Source organism: Pollicipes pollicipes, unplaced genomic scaffold (genome assembly GCF_011947565.3).
Source record: "Pollicipes pollicipes isolate AB1234 unplaced genomic scaffold, Ppol_2.1 Scaffold_4740;HRSCAF=5597_pilon_pilon_pilon, whole genome shotgun sequence".
NCBI lineage: Eukaryota > Metazoa > Arthropoda > Thecostraca > Pollicipedomorpha > Pollicipedidae > Pollicipes > Pollicipes pollicipes.
The window spans coordinates 11,109,060-11,128,285 of NW_023596545.1; the positions used below are offsets into that span (position 1 = coordinate 11,109,060).

Below are 19,226 nucleotides of genomic sequence, written 5' to 3' on the forward strand. Positions count from 1 at the left end.
GGGTCTGTGTGGTCCGGTCGGTCCGGCGCGCGGCGCATCGCGGTCCGAGGCGTCGCGCCGCCGCCCGCGCCTCCGCTCGGCCCTGCCTGACGCGGCCGGGCCGGCCCGACCCGCCCCGGCCCGGCTGTTGACTTTGGCCGGCGGCGGCTGGGTCAGCGGTGAGCCTGGTTGATACGGCCGATTTGTGTGATGATGAAGCGGATCGCGGCGGGCGCGGGTGTTATTCTTCAGACGGCTGGCTGCGCACGAGCCCTGCTGCCACGACCCGCGCCCGCCGCGTCGGCCGCCACGCGCCGCTGCGAGACAGCGCTGACAAAGCACCAGTCGTGCCCGCAGTGGGACGACCGATCTCTCCACTCTCGATGGAGTGTCGGATGTGGTGCAGAGCCCCACGCAAGACAAATAAAGTCACCATCTTGCGGACGGTGATGGTCACTGGATGGTGATGGTGATGGTCACTGGATGGTGACGGTGATGGTCACCTGAAAAGGATTGAGTCCACCAAGTATATCTTTTCCGTGTTTTCCAAAACGAGCGAAAATGTGTGATTCCGAAAGGAACTCTTCAGCCTCAGCAAATCCCGGGCCTGAAGAATTTCTGGTCCTACTGGAATTTCTGGAATTTCTGGTTTCTGGTCTTAGGCAGTAAGACTGTCCTCCCAAAAAACCATTGCCAATACAAAATTTAAAAGAGCTTTTTCTGTGAAAGGTGAAGACAATAAAGGGGGCTGCCTCTGCACCTGGCAAGTATGCACCAATTTGCTTTGCATTTGACATTAAAAATAAAACAACCTCAGAAGTCACAACTCCTTTACTCCGCACAAACAAGAATAAGTTTGAGTTCCTTGTGTTTCAGCATTATGAATATAGAGTTCTCATGCTGGCAAAAAGTAATCTTCTGTACGCCATAAGTTACTGGTTAAACGACGCTATTGGCGAACACTAGTTGTAATGTCGAAACGCAGATTTATGAGATAACCGATACTTGCGCTATAGCGTCGCTTCACCACTACCGTCTGGGGTATTGATGGTCGATATTGTCGGCATGCAGCTTTGAACTCACAAAGCCAACTCCTATACGTGGACAGAATACGCATTAATGCAATTCCTTACACAAAATACAAAAATACAAAGACAAATGCCCAATGCCCAATGCCAAAGCGTTTAAATTCCAAGCAGGCCGCATTCAACAGAACGTGTACACGCACAACAGTAACGCGACTTTAAAGTAAGGACGCGCAATAGAAGGAGAAAGATAAGGGCATCTCTCAACCCCTGCTTTGCCGTCAAAGATACTACGCTGCTGCTAAAGGCACTCGCATCATGGCTCTTTAAAGAACGTATCAAATACTAACTTGTCCCCCAGTTTATCACTTTCATTCATGCTCTTGAATACTACGCCTCTCTTACTATCATCAGTCGCCACCAGCCTTTGCTCGCGTAGAGCTTCACCGCTCGAGGTTTGTACGGACACAAAAGTAAGCTACGATATACTAGTGTCTTATGTAGGGTCCTGTTTCTTACAGCGTGCCTACCGTCCGCTCTATGTTAAGAGAAAGAGGCCGCCATAATGTTGATGGCTTATGGTTAAAAGTATGGGTTTTCTGGAGCATCTCAATGGTTAATTTGATATCTTAAATCTTGTATAGATAGCACTGAATCCCTACTCGTAGGACTGCTGGAGTAGATTTGCTCAGACATGTTACGTCGTTGCACGAATCAGCAGCTTACCTGGAGCCATTGCAGAACACAGGGTGGGGGAGTGATGACGTTAATGCTCCACGGCTTTGCAATATGGTCAGAAAAACTGGCTGGAAGTACATCTGCTCTTGAAATCGTGGCAGAAGCTCAACCACCAGGAAAGACAGTCATGGTGTCATAGTACTTAGTGGCAATTTTCTGCTGAAATAATTTTCACGAGGCTTTTTTCTACGGGTGTCTTGTGCTGACCTGTAGGCAGAACACTCTGAGGCAGTTACCCACAGCTGACGACTTAACGTAGCTTTGAAAGCTCACTGACAGGCCCTAAGCTGAAGTTAAAAAAGCTAGAATAAGATATTCCCTCATCTTCAAAAGGATCCTTCGTCACGCCATCCGCTGCTCTACAATCGCGATCACAAATACCATGAAAAGAGCGCAATTTTTAGCAACGGGTCGACTTTTCTTACGCCTGATAGTTTTTAAAATTGCTTTAGGTTCCCAGTAGAAACCCGAAATCACTAACAGATCACGTTTCATTACCATATTGGTTGATACCTCGGCATTGGACTATGCACTGGAGCACGTTAAACTCTTGCTTAGAAATTATGCTGTCGAACTGGGATTTTATGGGCGCAAACTGTTTTACTGTTTGTTGTTACTGTTTTCAGTTCCTGTGACCTCCCAAACGTAACTGCGCTGCATGCGGTGAGAAAGGTGTACATTGAGCTGTGTACGTTTCGTTTTCGTAATCGACGATGTATTGTTTTTTATTGAGCGTATTGAATCGTTTTGCTTTCTTTGATTTCGATCTTCGTTGGTCCGACCCAACCGTCACCGTGGTTGCAAGGTAATATGTAAAGCGGCCACTGGGCGCGGCTCCAGTTAGTCTTCAGTAGCTCGTGACTCAGTTGGATCACTAAATCGGTGCAGTATTGTCGAGAACTGCACACCAGATTGACCTAGCGTCGTGGACTTCCAGCAGTGCGATATGATCAGGGGTTGACCTCCCTCATTCGGTCGACGTGCGGAACGCACAGTGTGTGCATTGCATGCAATCTGCAACACGGGTGTCAAAATCAAGCCAGCCCCGGGTGGCAGCGGCGGGGATTAATCCAGCTTCACTTCACTGAGAAATAGCGGCCGGTGGTAAAGGTGCAAATGCCCGCGCGACGGGTCAGGCTAGCTCGAGCGTAAATCAAGTCCCCTTCCCATGAGCGGACCTCGCGAACCAAGCCAGATCGGTTGAAATCAGTTGCGCTGTGTTGACTACGACTTACAACTGATCTACCTCGCTGGGCATTCGTGCTTCCGGCCATCTGATGGGAGCGGGCGATATTGCCTCATTAAAGCCTGTCTTAACTTCAGACTGTACCACCGATAACAAAAATGAGGCGACTTTCATGATTTCCTAAATAGTTGTTGCTTTGCGATGCCAACCGGCTTGGTTTGGAATTCCACGAAGCTAGGAGCCCCTGTTCTATCCGTGTTGCAGATCACATACCACCAGACTCCGGTGAGAATGCGCTTTTGGGAGTATGTCCGTATGAGTATGACAAGAGGACTTGGAAAGCAAGCAATTGTGACCAATACGCATACAAAATAACTGGATTCGTCAGGGGTATTTTACCACCAAAACATGCGTATGTTTCTTGTAGAATGAAACGAGGGTTGTGGTATAAACAATTACCCTCCAGCGCAGAAAGTATATGATGAATGGAAATATTGGCATGTCTTCGCTGCCAATCTTCTGCTCACGCTGCCGTAGCGCTAAGGCCTGAACGCCTGTCGCCGTTGGGGTGAAATAGTGATTGTGTCTGCGCCCTATGGGCCCGTTCTAATGTCAAGACTGAGGAGAATTTCGCCAAGATAGAAAGCAACCGGCGTCCAACAAAAATGTTGTATTTTCTCTAGAAAAGCCGCAGGTTTCTAGGTACATCATTCGCAGGCAAACCTACGCGTCCTGGCTGCTTTTTTGTCGGAATTGAAACCCACACGAATATACTAGCCACAGCACATGTTAAGCGTATCCATGATATTTATTATAAAACGGTGCATAAAATTTGGGGCTTTAAGTCATCCCATTTTGAACGGGTCACCGGATCTGCGAGCGGTGCAGGTTCGCGCACGCAACTGGTAGATATTGTGGTGTTCCGAATTACTACGATATACGCTTTCCTTCAACCGTCAGCTGCTCAACGCCTCAGTAGACGGAAGGTCACGCACATGATAGGTTTGAGATCCACGGGAAAAAAATGGAACGCTCCTGCACGCGTACGCAGCATGAGTACGGCGTCGCCTTCCACCCAAAAACATGATTTTGAGTCGACTCATCTCGCCATCGGTACGTACCAATCTCAATAATCGAAGGACATTGGTCAATTTGATGCGACAACGCAGTGTTAGACATTCAAAAAGCGTTGGAATGCTCTCTTAGGAAATTACGTCATTGAAATTAGGTTCAAGAATAATTCGATTAACCTTTGGTCAGGTATAGAGGTAAGGTCATGGTCAAGCCAAGCCGCTTTATTTCTAGAAATCTTGCTTTATGTGGTAGGCTCTGACACGCATGTCAAATTGCTGGATCGTGACGTCAAAAGATTCCGTATGTGTACTCGATAAAGGTCAGTGGAGGTCACTGGTCTGAAGTGACCGCGATCAACCTTTTTGCTTTGGGTAGCATGCCGCTTAGAGTAGTGCTTGGCGTCAGTTGTAAATTCAAATACTGAAATAAGCCCGGGGATATTCTTGAGTTTTATTATTTTAAGGTCAGATAAGGTCACTGACGTGCTGCGAACCCATTTCGTCATGAGAGGCATCTAGGTTAAAGCGGGTTGCATGCGGAGATCTCGGGGCACTTTGGACACCGATGTGAAGTTTGACCTTTTTGACGTCATTTGACCTAAAGTTTATGACCTAAGGATGTCAAGATTTGACGCACAATAGTTCACATAGAGGCCTACCCACTCTCTATATCTAGTGTCTCTAACTCTCTTTGTTTTCGAGATCTCGGGGTGGGGGAATCAAATTGACTCCTCCCCGCCCGAGCGCGGAGCATTTAACCGGCCACCCAGGAGCGTGTTACTCACAGATAGAGCCGGGAACGTTTGCCATCCTCATATCATGGTACTGACTCACTGATCTGCATTGTCCGTGTTGCGGGTGTGATGTGCTCACTAAATTCGGTGGCTTTATATTTTTAGGTCGTTCATTGTTTTGCCAATGACGGGGTGCAACGAGACACGGTCGTATCGCACAGGACCTTTGGTTATTTCAGTATGAAGCAACTACGCTTGGATAATGATTTTCATACCAAGTTTTACCGTCACATTTCAACTTCATAGTAGTGATGTTTGTTGTGTAATTGCAGAAGAGTGCAAACGTTTTCACACATGCAACGTGCAAGGTACCGTTCTGATGGCATTGTTTATGGTTCGACATATCTCTCGACTGTTGCCTATTTCCAAAGCAGGTGGCGCTGGCCGCTCATCGGTGATCGGGCCGTGGTGAAAAGGCGCCCAAAATAGATGCATGAACCTTGGGCGTGCACCATTGCATATGTTATGACTTGGAACGCGTGAAGACATATCTACCTGCTGAACTCGGTAGTTATAGCTTTATACATTAGTGATTTGGAGGAATCTGGGTTAAAACTCTGAGCGTGGGTCAGATGCTCTGATCTGCATGCACGCGCGCAACGCGCACTCCATGATGTTAAACCAACACACCGCACTTTGCAGCGCTGACTAAGCTCTGCCCTGCAGCTGTGCAGTGATGACTTAAGCTATTACAACGGTTTACTTTCTAAGGCGCGTGAGGTCAACGGAGGCTGGGGGGCGGTGAGGCACTGAGACACGTGGCGCATGAGGCGCGGATCGGTTCTGGGCCAGCGCCGCAGTCTGCGCGCCGGTGGGGCATACCCAGCAGCGAAGGTTTGGTGCCGACCGGCCGAGCCGTTTAGGCGCAGCACCCACGCAAACTAACACTCTCGCAGACTGAAAGGTAAACACAGCCGAAATGCTCGGAGCGTCCGCCGTGGATGAAATAGTCATCGCTAGAAGCGTGCTGCAAACGTTTGCGCTCTCCGATTTTGAACAAAGTTTTGCTCATAATTATTGCAGACACAGCAGGCATGACGACGAAGCCAGCCTCCTGGTTTCAAGGCTGAATTTTTAGCCAGTGACAGACGAAGAAACAAAGCTGAAGTCGAAGCTGAAGCCGATGGCTTCAGTGTTTGAATCTGCGAGCCGAAGGCGAAGCCAGCGACTTCGCATCTTTCCAAACGTGAAGACGAATCCGAAGCCGGTGACTTCGAACTTTGTACGCGCAAAGCCGAAGCCAAAGTCAGCTTCGTCCCCATGCCCGAAGCAAAGATCATTCAGACGAAGGGAAAATTGGTTACATTCCGTCGACTGAAAACAGCCATGCCGTGGGCTGCTAGTCCATGCGTATAATTTTGAGTTGGTGTATCCGGTCTCAGAATGACCATGAGCTGTCGGATTCCACCGGAATGGCGATCGTCTGGACGTTAACCCTGAATGCGTTTTGGTCTACTTGCATAGGTCTTCGATTCGTCTGACGTGAAAGCACATCCACATGTCATCTGCACGCCTTTTCCACGCCAACCAAGTCGCCTCGCCAGTGGTTTTCTATGGGAGACTGGTTAGGGTGTATTGTACGGGATATTGTGTTCAGTTACACGCTTTGTGGCCATGTTTTTTATTCAACGGCATTAGGACTTTTATTCGAAGCATGTTGATATGTCAGGAACTGATAATCAAGAGGTTCCCAGTGTCGCATGCTCATTGCCTTTTTGCTGTTTGATAGGTCATTGATTGAACTGAATGGGTCACATTTGATACTACTCGTTTCCTGCGATGCCAACTCAACAGTTATTTGATTAACCATGTTTGGTCCAATCCAAAATGGGTCACTTCCGCCGTTCCGCTGGCTGGATCGCAGGCTGCTTTTCTGGGATGCGAGCGTTAACACCTGCCATTTGCCACACTGTTCTGGCCATTTGCTGGACGCTCGACGAGCCAGTTGACGGTGACTGTTGAGCACTGGGGTTGGGTGAGACATCAGCAGGGTTCAGAACCGAGCATATCGCCTGCCCTGATCTCCATAGCGTGACCTCTGTGTGACAGTGGCCGCCGCCCCGTGCCGGCAGACTCCGTGACGTCCATGATGAACGGCGTGGAGCTGGAAGGTCTGACGTCGAACGGAGGCGTGCATGCCGCCCAGGCCGACTCGAAGCCGGGCCACGGCGCCGTCAGCAGCGGCGGCGGCACCAGCCCTGGGCCCGGGCCCGGCCACGCGCCCCAGTCCTGCCAGACCGAGGAGTCCAAGACCAACCTGATCGTCAACTACCTGCCGCAGACCATGTCGCAGGAGGAGATTCGCAGCCTCTTCTCCAGCGTTGGCGAGGTCGAGAGCTGCAAGCTGATCCGCGACAAGGTGACAGGTACGGACGCGTGCGGCGCGCAGGCAGGGGCCGGGTTCGGCGCCGGACTGGTTTGCTCTGTCGCCTAGACTCGCCCCGCGCTGCGTCATGTTCGTCGCTGAGATGTTTGGTCCTCCGGCCAGGGCGTCGTCGGGTGTCCCTCGGGAGGTTTTCAGCTCTCCAGCGCAGGACGCAGTACCTGTGGAGCCGAGAGACAGGCGGCCGTGGTTAGCTGACTGTTATGCTACTTGGGTAGGCGGTACACATGTAGCCTGCAGGTGCATAAGATCGTGGAACCTCCCCGAGCTGCGGAGCCTTAAAAAAACTGAGCCGCTGAAGTTGTGCATCAGGTGAACTGATCTTGTCACATCCACTCAGGCACTGTTTTGAACCCGGTGCCCTGAAAAGTATGCAAACAAAGTAACAAAAGTAAAAACTGTAGCTTGACTTGGTTGGCTGCACTCTGCAAAGTGCTGCTTTTATATCAATCCATTGTCTCTCTTGCCGGTGCATACTGTCACAAGTGTAGAAACGATTTTAAACTATGTTTCGTATTCATTTGCGACCGTTTCTAGGACACTGGGAACCGGGCTTCCGCGTCCTCTGGAGCCGGTATCTGAAATATGTATCGTGGTAGCCTTGCCAAACAAGAAACATCAGTCGAAATTGAGTGACATGTTTGACAGCTGGCAACCACCATCTACTTTCGTTCGTGTGTTGTTCCTACATGATTGATAACTTCCCGAGCAACTAACCATCCCGTCGTTTCCAGTACGCTTGTAATGCAAGTCCGCCCACTGTCACTTGTGCTCGGTGTGCCAGTATGTAAGCTGGCGTCCTGCGAAAGGGCAAGCCGAAATTATTTCAAAGGCACAACAAGTATTCAGTATGCCGAAGCTGCCATGGATTACTTGTGCGCAAAACGCGTTTTGTGTGTGTGTATCCGAGTGGAATGTGGTACCAAATGTATGGGCAGTGCAGCTGGCACGGCACCAGGCGGCTGTCCGCACGCCGTGTAAGCGATCTGGAGGCACCGCAGCCGGGGCTGGGTGTCGGCGGAGACTATCCAGCCGCTCCTCTCACCCCCGGAGGCTCAGCACAGAGAATGCCAGGGGAGGGCCAGGGGATTTACGGAAAGCCCTATTGACAGACACCGCATAGATCTGTCCCTCGCCCACTGCCCCTCCGCAAGGGCAGCTGCAAGCGTTCTGCCGCGGCTGGTTGACCGACAGAACGCTGCGGATGGTGCAACAATGCGTAGAAATACAGGGTGCATTTTGGCTTCCAGCGTTTTTTGCCTACGTTTCTGAGAACGGTCGAGGTCGTCCACCCTGCCATAGTCGCAGCAGATAGTCGGCGGTCCTCATGTAGCGGTCAGGCGTGCTGGCCGCCCGGCCTGGCCGTCCTGACTGGCCGTCCGGCGCAGTGTGCTGGCGCCCCCCGGCCCGCCGCCGGTCCAGCTGGCCGCTCGGGCGTGGTCCAGCCGCTGGCCGCCACGTGCGCGTCGCGCCGCCGGCCGTCCGATCGGCCGCTGGTCATCGACCGAGCCGCGGCGGCCGTCCCCTGCACGGCGGTGGCGGCGGCAGCGGCGACGGCTGACGTCATGGCAACGCCCTGGGGGAGCCGCCGTCGCCGACGACGCAACCACGAGTGCTGGCTAGCGCTGGCATGGTGCGTCATGCGCTTCGGCCGTGGCATGAGCAAGCAGACTGTGCTCTGGCTCATTGGTAGCGTATGACTGATAGCGGCCTTCGTGAATAGCACCGCATCGATAGTTGGCTGGGTTTCATAATGCACTGGCCCTCCATCCATGTGCCAAGGAGTCGATTGTTAGCGTGTATGAAAGGAAGATGTAGGGAACGATCGATTCAGTTTGTGTCGATCGTCGTTGCCCTGCGGCTCGGCTTCCTCCCGTACTTTATGGCAGTGGTGGTGCTCAGAATTCAAGCACCTCGAGCAGACCAACTTTAGAAGACGGGACTAAAAATACATTGAGCCAGGGCGCAACAATAGGTGAACTCCCTAACCTCACTGTCCGCATTCCTGGCGTGTTTACGCAAACGAGCATGGTGATTGCTGTCAGAAGATCATCCGTGACTGGATAAGAGCATTCCTCCTCGTAAAAGAACATTGAGAAATGCTGTTGCCGCCGTCGATGCCTGGTGCCAAAAAGCCAGCGGTCAGATAGCTAGAATAGTGAACGTGCCATTTGTGAGCACCACTGAGGTGAGCACATGCCATATGGATGGAATGGGCGGGCGGAGGGGCGCTGCAAAGGAAGTGTCTTGCAAGCCGTGGGCGGCACCGGTGTCGCGGGTGCGTCGGCGCTGCGGCGGCGGCGTTGGCGGCGGCTGCGGCGGCTGCGGCGGGCCAGCTGAGCACCGTTTGGACCCAGGCGCCGCCGACGCTGCATAGCCCGTGTGCAGGCGGACGTGTCGCCGTCATATTTTAGCCGGAATGGCGGTAAGGGCGGCCGACTCCGCGGCTGTGCCATAGGCCAGGTGCGGCGTGGCTGTGCCGTAAAACCCGCCGCCGCCTCTGCCCGGGCAGAGGGGAGGAGCAAGAGGTGCAGCTCGGTGCCGCGGCCGGCCGGACCAGAGACCGGGCCGGGACCCGCCGCTGGTTGTCTCGAAACCAGAGGCTCGGCTCCGTGTCGTGCACCGGTCAGCCAGGAGTCGGCGCGACCGTTTGTGTCCGGCCAGCGGTGGCCGGTAACAGCCTACACACTGCCCACAGATAGACACTGCACAGCTGCTCGCTGCTAGGCCACTTTGGTAAACAGTTGGAGCGTTCGACGAGTTGATGCATTTGGAAAGGTCAGCCGTCTGCACGGCCGGCGCCCGCCGCCTGGTATCTGGCGACTGTCACTTCTGGTCAGGTGCACAGGCCAGGAAAATGGATATGACACATTTGGCATCGTGTCGTCCGTGGCCGTCGAGTTTCAGCGTGACTTGGAACTCTGATTTCTTTCATAACGCCATGGGGCTAAAACAAAATATTGCTGACAGGAAGGCAGCTGTGCCTTGTCAAGGCTCCATCCCACGCCCGCCGCTTCTGCCGGGGGGACGGACCGATGGGTTCTAGGCAATCGGAAACCAAAGGATCGTCGGTACCGCGTTGGAATGCATGTCAGGTGCCGCCCTCGCTAGCAGTACACCTGATCAGCCCGTTTGCATCGCAAATTAGTGTTGTCAGGCGGCTCGACCCTCACACTGAAGTCTATGGCGCCCGGAGCTTGACGCAAACCTGTTCCAGAAAATTAATGGTTTGTGTCCGGGAAATACGGTGGAGAAGCTAGCAAATTATTAGCTGAGTTGCGCAAACAACGTTGCAAGTGTTATGCTTTCATAAAGCAGACAGAAATGTGCACGCCGTATGCTCAATATTCGTCGGCGATTAATGCTGGCGAACGCTCTGCATGTAATTCGGTATCTGGCTGGTTTGTGACTGCCAAAATGTGCTGCAGAGCTCCAAATGTGTCCCATTTTGAGCGCATTCAATAGGTCAGGGCATGACATGCAAGCACGTGCATAGTAAACTTTTTTTTAAACATGGAGGGGAACTTTTCGCATGGTAGGCTGATCGTGTGCAATGCTGTAAAAAGACGGTCTGTTGTGGACTTTGTTATCAGCCGGCGTTTGCAAACAGCTGTTTGTCACAAAATGATCTCACTTATCACCTGTACAGTGTCCATCCGCTGCGATTATTGGATGCATTAAGGATGCCTTATTGTTGAGTTAATATTTCTTAATGTTTACTGTTTTGTATTCAGATGAAATGCTTGGTGTTCATTGATGTGCCGTGCATTTTGTTTTAATATTAAAAGTTTCGGTGTTATTGATGTACTTTCACTATGTGAGATGTTAGATGTGCATTAATGATGAGCACGCGAGAGCTGCGGTTTAAACAAAAGGGTTCATTTGTAAGTTACTTGCCGTTGAATCTGTCGTCTGGCTGTAATTGCACACGGCGTCTGGAAAATGGTGCTATATATATATATTCTGGGTGGCTGCTGCTGAGCAAACAAATGCGTTCGGTGCCGCGGGTGCACGCAGTGCCGCCTGGCCACAGCGGGGCTCCGGGAGCCTGTGGCCGCGGATACACGCGGTGCCGCCTGCCCAGACCGCGGGCGCACGCAGTGCCGCCTGGCCAAGCTGCGGGTGCACGCAGTGCCGCCTGGCCACAGCGAGGCTCTGGGAGCCTGTGACCGCGGATACACGCGGTGCCGCCTGCCCAGGCGGCGGTCGCACGCAGTGCCGCCTGGCCACAGCGAGGCTCCGGGAGCCTGTGGCCGCGCCTAGCGCCAACTGTTAGGTAAACGGGGCTGCCGTGCTCTTGGCAGTGTGCCGCGTACATTCCGCCGCCAATGCGCGCCTCCCCTCTCAGTTCTCCTGAAACTCCAGCTTTGATGAGTCAAGTTGTCCCGTAAACCCTTCTACGTTATGGGAGTCTTCGACCTTCGTGGAGCAACTTGAGCTGTTTCCGGCCCTTCAGGCGCTGCAGGTTTTAAGTGGGTCTCGGGGCCCCCTCAGTGTCCAGGAGCCAGATGTGAGCGTTTCGCGACTTAATATCCGCCTTGGCGTCTCTCTGGTGGTCGCAGATCCGGTACCTTCAACCCATCGTTGACTCCCAAGAGGCATGCGACCAGCCAGCCGCTGGTAGCTTGCCCGACCGCTTTGATTTCTGTCATACAGTCCCAGATACACACGTTGAAGCTAAGAACAAACGCTCAAACAGGCCGCACGCCTTGCCAGCTTCTCTGTTGTTTTGGATAGCTTACCTGTTAATCACTGCTGGCGTAGTGATGTCAGCAAAGTTGTTACGTTGCTTCATGGAATAGACATTTTTAAGTTCCTGCTATAGGCAATGCAAAGAAAGTCTAGTATTTATATCTGAAACTTATCAGAATGTTGTCCGTTCTGTCTAAGTTTGTTTGCGCAGGACGCGTTGTACATTTGCTTAGCCACGGGTCGGCTGCCACGCCGGGGGCTGGTCCTCCAGCAGCCGTCGTCAGCTCTCCGCAGCTGTTAGCGGACTGGTGCGGGCGCGCCGACGGCTGTCGCCCTGAGCCGGCCAGTCAGTCGGCGGCGGCGCGACGCCGGGCCCCTGGCTGCCGCCGCCGGCCTGCGGGCCTCCAGGCGTGCCGCGTGGCCGCAGCGGGCGCCGACCGCCGGCTCCGCGGTGGCGCGATCGTGTAGCGCTCTGAACGGACGAAGCTTTGGTGGCGTGAAATGGACGGGCGACGGCGACGGCGACGGCGGCGGCCGCCGCGGCGAGGCTGCGCCGCACCCGGCGGCCGTCTCGTCGACATCCCTTGGCGCAGTTGGGGGTGACCGTCGGACGCGCCGCCTCTGTGAGACGAGCACTCTGCCGGGTTGCTCTTCCGGTGAAGTGCTGGTATTGAAAGGCCTGTCGGCGGCTGCGTTCGGTGGAGTTGTGTTCTGAAATGCCTTGAAGCATTGGCTTTTGAGGGCTGGATACAAAATGGATATGAATGCTGACCGGCGGACGGTCCAGAGACGTCACTAGGCTGGCGGAACGCCAGGCATCGGCGCGCCGAATGGCATAGTTTCTCAGTTGCGCGACGATTTACGAGCGGCCACTGTTGTGTCCAAGCCGTGGACGGGCACGCGACATTGCGAAAAAGCATGCGCGCTGTCTGGCCGACTTCCGTCCGGCTGGCGCGGCGTCCTCGGTGCCCGTCCGCGAGCCGACGCCGCCCGCCTGTTTACGACCGGGCCGCCAAAATAGCTACAGTGCGATGTTTAGGTTGCAGCGGCGGCGGGTGGCGGCGCGGCGGTGGCGGCGACGGCGGCAGCGGCGGTGGGCGGACTGTGTCGACCTGCGTCCGCTGCGGCGGGCGGCGAGCGCCGTCGGCGCCCGGTCGGCGCTCCTGGCAGCGGGGGCGCTCCGGCCCGGCCCGGCCCGGCCCGGCTCGGCGCCGTGCCCGACGATTAGAGCCGCTACCGGCCGGCTGGAGGGCCGGCGCCGGTCGACTTCGGCGGACTCGGCGGAACGCGACTGTCTCTCTCGGATGCGGTGCGCCCGCACACAATGGCTGCCGTGTGATGTCAGCTATTTCGGGGCATTGGCAGAGACGCGCGGGGGGTAGGTCAGGACGCCCTGTAACCGGAGCCGCGTCCTGCTGGAATGTAGCAGCGAGTGACGGCGCCGGCGGCCCGGTCGGTTTCGGTGACAGTGACGGGCCGCCGCCGCCGCCGCCTGCCGACGGCCCGTCACCGACACCTGTCGTCACGAACGGCCGCCGGCCGCCCGCTGCCAGGCCGGCCCACTCGGCCGGCGCACGGCGGCCCCGTCTGCTCGGCGAGTCCAGCGACCGCTGGAGCGCCCTGAGAGACGCGGACGTCGATGCAGACGCGCGCCGCACGCGTAGCAGGCATGATCCTCGCGGACAGCGAACCAAGCATGGCTTACACAGCTGAGACCTTGAACTGCGAGACCAGCCGTCTGAACGCGGCGAAGCAGTGTCGCCCGGCTCAGAGCCGGTATGGAAGGAACGACCGGAGCGCGTCACCGCGCCGGTACCCGGCGATCTCTATGTAGCTTGGAGGCCAGCCACCCTCCACGTCAGGCAGCACAGGACCGGCGGCTGACGAGGCCCCCGTCTATGGATGGGTGCACGCTCTGGGTGGATGTCTGCCCCGAACGCATTTTACCTGGTCTGGTTAAAACATTGTCAGCCGGTTCCTTGTAAGCTATTTCATGCAGGTTTTACCCCTAACCGGTGAGAAGGCCCCCAGTTCGTTTGTTCAGCTAGCTGTGAGTGGGTGACCTGAGGTGCAGATGGGCCCGTCGGCCGCAGCTAGTTGTGGTTGAGAAAAATACAGTGCAGTCGACAACGTATGGCAGTGATATCGTTTTGTCTTTATATTGTGCGTTCACCTGCTTTTGCTTATCCCTCTGTGATCTGTGTTAAACCCGTTCGTCCGGCTTACGAAGCCAGGCCGAGCCGGGGCCCGCGGCGCCGCTGAGTGGGCACGGCTTTCCCTCTCTCGTCACCCGGGCCAGCCGGGCCGGCCGCGTACGTAGCGGCCGCTGGCGCACTGAAGGGCATCGTCCCCCTCCCCCCCCCCCCCCCCCCCCCCCCCCCCCCCCACCATACACACTCCTCTATTGTTCTCTGCCTTGCTCTCCTTATTGCCCTGGCAGTGTATGCAGCGAGCAGCATTCTTGGGGCAGCAGGGGTTCGGTTACTGTTTTGCATGTAATTGCATTGTCTGCTTTATGTGATATTGAAATTGTCTGACTGTGGTTGTGGTTCTAACAGAAGCTCTCGTACGTCGCCGATCATTGCCTTTTGTTGTACGATTTCAGAAATCTGACTCGCGACTCTGTTGGAGTGTTTCGGGTCCTGTGAAAGTGACGGTTGCTTAAGGTTGCCCTTAAGGTGTTCCCGCGCTCTAGTGAGCTTAATGGATTGACAGATGATGAGGCGTGTCGTGTGTTGGCTGCTGCTGGCTACCGTCCGGCCGGCGTCGGTGCCGTGGGCGGCCCGCTGTCCCAGGCGCCGTGACAGGACAGCGCCTGACACTGGGTGGCCGCGATGAGAGGCGTGTTTGTACGCGGCCGGCTGGCCTGCCTCCAGAGCCGGCGAGTGATTCGGCGTGGCGGCTGCGGCTGGGTTCGGGTACGGTGTCGGGGTGGCCCCCCCCCCCCGCTTCTGGTGCGGTGTCGGATGGTCCACGCCGCTCAGATGTTCGGTGTGAAGGGGGGCGGGCTGCCGTCTCAGTGGCGACGGTGTGCCCTCCGACCCCGCCGGACCGGGTGACCTTCGCGGCCGCCAGCAGCGCGGCGCCTGCAGGCCGCCCACAACTCGGCCGAATTTACAGCCGTGACAACCTTTCGAGTCGGCTTAATCGGACGATGGCGGCCGGCGAGACTTTGGGCGTCGTTGACTATGTGCCTGATGACCCCACCGCCACTGGCTGACCCCAGCTACCCTCTCTCTCTGGCAGGTCAGAGCTTAGGGTATGGCTTTGTCAACTACCATAAAATTGAGGACGCTGAGAAGGCTATCAGCACGCTGAACGGACTGCGACTACAGAACAAAACCATCAAGGTACGTGAACTGGGGCTGGCTGGCTGTGACCGAAGCTTCTGCCCACTGGCAGACGCGGTTTGCTGCGACTTTTGCTGCGTAATATTCCTCACCGGCGCGGCGACCAAGTGCACGTCGCGCGCCGCCTGCGACACCTGCTTGCCCGCGCGTCGACAGCTAATGACTTGAGTCTTCGCCAGTCGGGTCGTCTTGCGGCCCAACTTTTCCTAGCTCTGAATGGCTTCCTGCGCCGTGATGGCGGTGATTTTTTTCCCCCTTTCGCCGCCGCGGCGCACATTGGGCGGCGGTCAATGGCGGCTGGCGGCTGGCGGCGGCGCTCGGCACGGGCTGCATTATTCACCAGCAGCCGTCTTGTGCGGCTGTTGTGGTGTGGCCCGGCTGGCTGTCGGCGCGACCGCTGCGGTGTGGCGCAGGCGGGCGGGCGTGGTCCCGGTCGATAGGCGAGCTGTCGCCGGCCCGGCGGGCGGGGGGCGCGGCGGACGCGGCCAGCTCGGCCCGGCCAGCTCGGCCAGAGCCGCCCGTGTTGCGATGGCCGGGAGGGCGATGTGACCCGGAGGTGGACGGCTCTCGCCAGGGGCGCGTGGGGCAGCCGGGCGGGCGTGACCAGGGCGGTGTCAACCGCCCGCCTCGTCCAGGCGACCGGCCAGAGCAGGCCGGTGGCCGCGACCTCTGCGCCCGACGCCAGCCGGCCTGCCTGTGGAGCGGGCCGCCGCTGAGCCGGCGGGCGGAGGTGGGAAGCGGACCCGAGCCGGGCCGGCTGGCTCTTCTCCCGCACGCAGCCGGTAATGACGCGACGCCACAGCTGTCGGGCGGGCCGGCACCTGCAGCCTGCCGCGCGCCGCGCGCGCGTCGCTACACGCCGCCCTCGGCCCGCTCCTCCCCTCCGCTGCGGGCGCTTCGAGCAGGCGGCTACACACCGCACAGCGCGGGCGGCGGTGCCGACGCCTCGGCCTGCGTTCTATGAACGTGTCTTCCGACAGTCTCTGGACGTCGGGGGCTGTCTTCTTCCGGCTTCCGAAGACTGGCTGCCGGACCAGTGCGTTTTATTGTACGGCTTTTGAAAAGAAGGCATCGCGCAGTGTATCGAACTATATTGCACGGGCTGTCACTCAGGCCCAGTGCCGGCTGCCATTTGACTGATCGGAATGGGCCGTGAGGATCCTAGCAATGGGTGTATCCAGAAGAAGTTGGATGTTAGTTGTTCACCATACTTTGTGATTTAGAACATGAAATCTTCGTGATCGCACGTCACCATTCGTAGGTATGTGTGCGTAGTGTAAGATCGGCAATGCTGATATATGTACTCACGTAGATGGGAAGTTGTACTCTTAAGTAAAAGACTCCCGCCCTGTTCGAGAGAATGGTGTCTAGGATCGCTTGATCTCGGCCAGAGTTCGCTGGTAATGCCGCTGCGGGCGCCGCTGTTGCCTAACTTTGGTTGATTTGATACTCAAGGTCGGCGTTGTCCGCTTCCGAGTAACCTGCTCGGTGGGAAGGGAGTGGAGCAATGGAGTGCGATATGCCGGGATCTGCCATCTGCGGCACGTGCAGTGTGCACAGTGTGAGCCAGGGCTCCGGCGGGCCCGAGCCACCACGCGGTCACGGTTGTGATGATTGCCCCAGCCCGCGGTCTCGGGCGGTGGGACGGCGCCGGTCGCCTGCCCAGTCGGGCGGCATCGCGTCGGCCGCTGCCCTCGCCGCGCCGGATCCGGTGGGAGCGGCCGACGCGCCGGCAGCTGCCGTCGGCCCTCCCCGGTCGCCATTGTCCGGGCGCGCCGCTCAGCTTGATGCGACAGCCGGCTTTGTGGCGCGCGTGCCGGCCGCCGAGCCGCTTTGTTAATTCAGGGCGGCGGCGGGGTGTGCGGCTCCGCTACAAGCGCACACGGGCGGGCGGCCGCGCGCGCAGATCGATGCCGTGCCGGCCCCCGGCCGCCGTTATCATGCTGCTCCCCCCAACAAGTCAACGGGCCGGCGGTCGGCAGCTGCCGCTGACGGCGGACGCCGGGGGAGGCCCGCCGGCCCGGCGGCCGCCGCCGGTAGCCGGCCGGCCGGCCCGGCACGCGCCGCCGCCCGCCCACGCACCGCCGTGCCCCCGGTGTCGGGGACGAGCGGCTGACGGATCCCGGTGTGCTCCGCCGCTGGCCGGATGGAGCGGGAGTTTATCGCGACTGGCCCCTCTCCCCTCGACCCTCCCCCGCCAGAGTGTGGGCAAGGACCTGGCGTGGGCTCGTTGTTTGTTCCTGCTTTGAGTGGAGCGCTGCGAGGTTGTCGACGCGCCCTGTCGGCTATCCCAGGGCGGACGGGAGCCGGTCGGACCCAGTCGGCGGTCAGATGGCAAAGCTGGGGTCACAAGCCTGGGGACAGCAGACGGCGGGGTCTAATGACGGCTGCCCGAACAGCTCTCACACAAGGCATCACTGAGATGGGAGGTCATCAGAAACGCAGTTTCCGAACCGACCATTGCCGTCTCAAGACATGCATTTAGAGCGCTCATTGCTTAGAGGCACAATGGGTACGCAGTGACTGGGGACGTCGTGGCTGACAAACAGCACTAGTATTGATTACTCATGGCGGTAACTTCTCGAGATTGATTTAAAGAAGCATCACCGGTAATTTCTGATCGAACAAAGCGATAGTGGCATCCGAACCCAGCGGCGACGCGACTCCTGCCTGGCCGGATTGATTGCGACTGCTCCCTTGCCGTGTCCGCTGTCACCGGGCGGGCGCGCTGTTTGCCGTGTCAGTCGGGTCGACAGCTGTCAGAGTGAGCATTCGCGATCAGTGCTCGGCGCCGCCCCCGACGGGCCGTGGCTGAAAGGCAACGGTCGGGGCCGGCGCTGGTGCGAAGACCGGCTCGTGCCTGCAGAACGGGCGTCGGCGGGCTGGGGGAGGGGCGCCCATCACGCGCTGGCACGTGCACCTGCCCCGCCCCCACCCCTGCCCCTCGGCCGGCTGACGAGCGGCGTTTTCCGGCCGGCGGCGGATTACGGTAACATCTCCCCCATCCCTGCACGCGTCCAGCGGCGGGTGCTGACACCCGGCCGGCTGCATATCCCTGCGCCGGTCAGCTGACCAAGTAGCGCTCGCCCGACGTCACCCTGTACAGTCTGGCGGGCACGTGAAGTCGGCTTCTCTGCCGAGCGTCGTGTCCCGCGGGAACCCGGCCCAACTTACGGGTCACATGTCGGAACCGTTCGCCTGCCGACATATTTACTATGGAATGTAGTTCGCAGTTACGTGAATGCTATTTGCACAAGGATTCACATGTAAATTGTTTGGGCTGGAGGGCGAGATGCGCGTAAGTTAGGAAATGCTTTAGTGAGCGCGCTAGCCGGGCGGCCGGCTGGGGCCAGATCGGGAGGGACGCTGCTATATGGTGGTCTGCTGAGGTCAGATCGGGAGGGGGGCTCACATAGTGGTCTGCTGAAGTCAGATCGGGAGGGAGGCTCACATGGTGGTCTGCTGAGGTCAGATCGGGAGGGAGGCTCCCATGGCGACCTGCTGAGGTCAGATCGGGAGTGAGGCTCCCATGGCGACCTGCTGAGATCAGATCGGGAAGGAGGCTCACATGGTGGTCTGCTGAGGTCAGATCGGGAGAGACGCTCACATGGTGGTCCGCTGATGTCAGATCGGGAGGGAGGCTCACATGGTGGTCTGCTGAGGTCAGATCGGGAGGGAGGCTCACATGGTGGTCTGCTGAGGTCAGATCGGGAGGGAGGCTCCCATGGCGACCTGCTGAGGTCAGATCGGGAGGGAGGCTCACATGGTGGTCCGCTGAGGTCAGATCGGGAGGGAGGCTCACATGGTGGTCCGCTGAGGTCAGATCGGGAGGGAGGCTCACATGGTGGTCTGCTGAGGTAAGATCGGGAGGGAGGCTCACATGGTGGTCCGCTGAGGTCAGATCGGGAGGGAGGCTCACATGGTGGTCTGCTGAGGTCAGATCGGGAGGGAGGCTCACATGGTGGTCTGCTGAGGTCAGATCGGGAGGGAGGCTCCCATGGCGACC

At 57.4% G+C, this 19,226-nt stretch overlaps 1 protein-coding gene across 1 annotated transcript in view; it reads left to right on the forward strand.

Annotated features, from left to right (window-relative positions):
- LOC119099040 (ELAV-like protein 4) overlaps nucleotides 1-17,469 on the forward strand; it is a 21,791-nt gene extending 4,322 nt beyond the window's left edge. The window contains exons 2-4 of the mRNA XM_037222091.1: nucleotides 6,868-7,161; nucleotides 15,117-15,220; nucleotides 17,422-17,469. Of these exons, the coding sequence (XP_037077986.1) occupies nucleotides 6,868-7,161; nucleotides 15,117-15,220; nucleotides 17,422-17,469 (446 nt within the window). The remainder of the gene's footprint in view (nucleotides 1-6,867; nucleotides 7,162-15,116; nucleotides 15,221-17,421) is intronic.
- The last annotated feature ends 1,757 nt before the right edge of the window (nucleotides 17,470-19,226 follow it).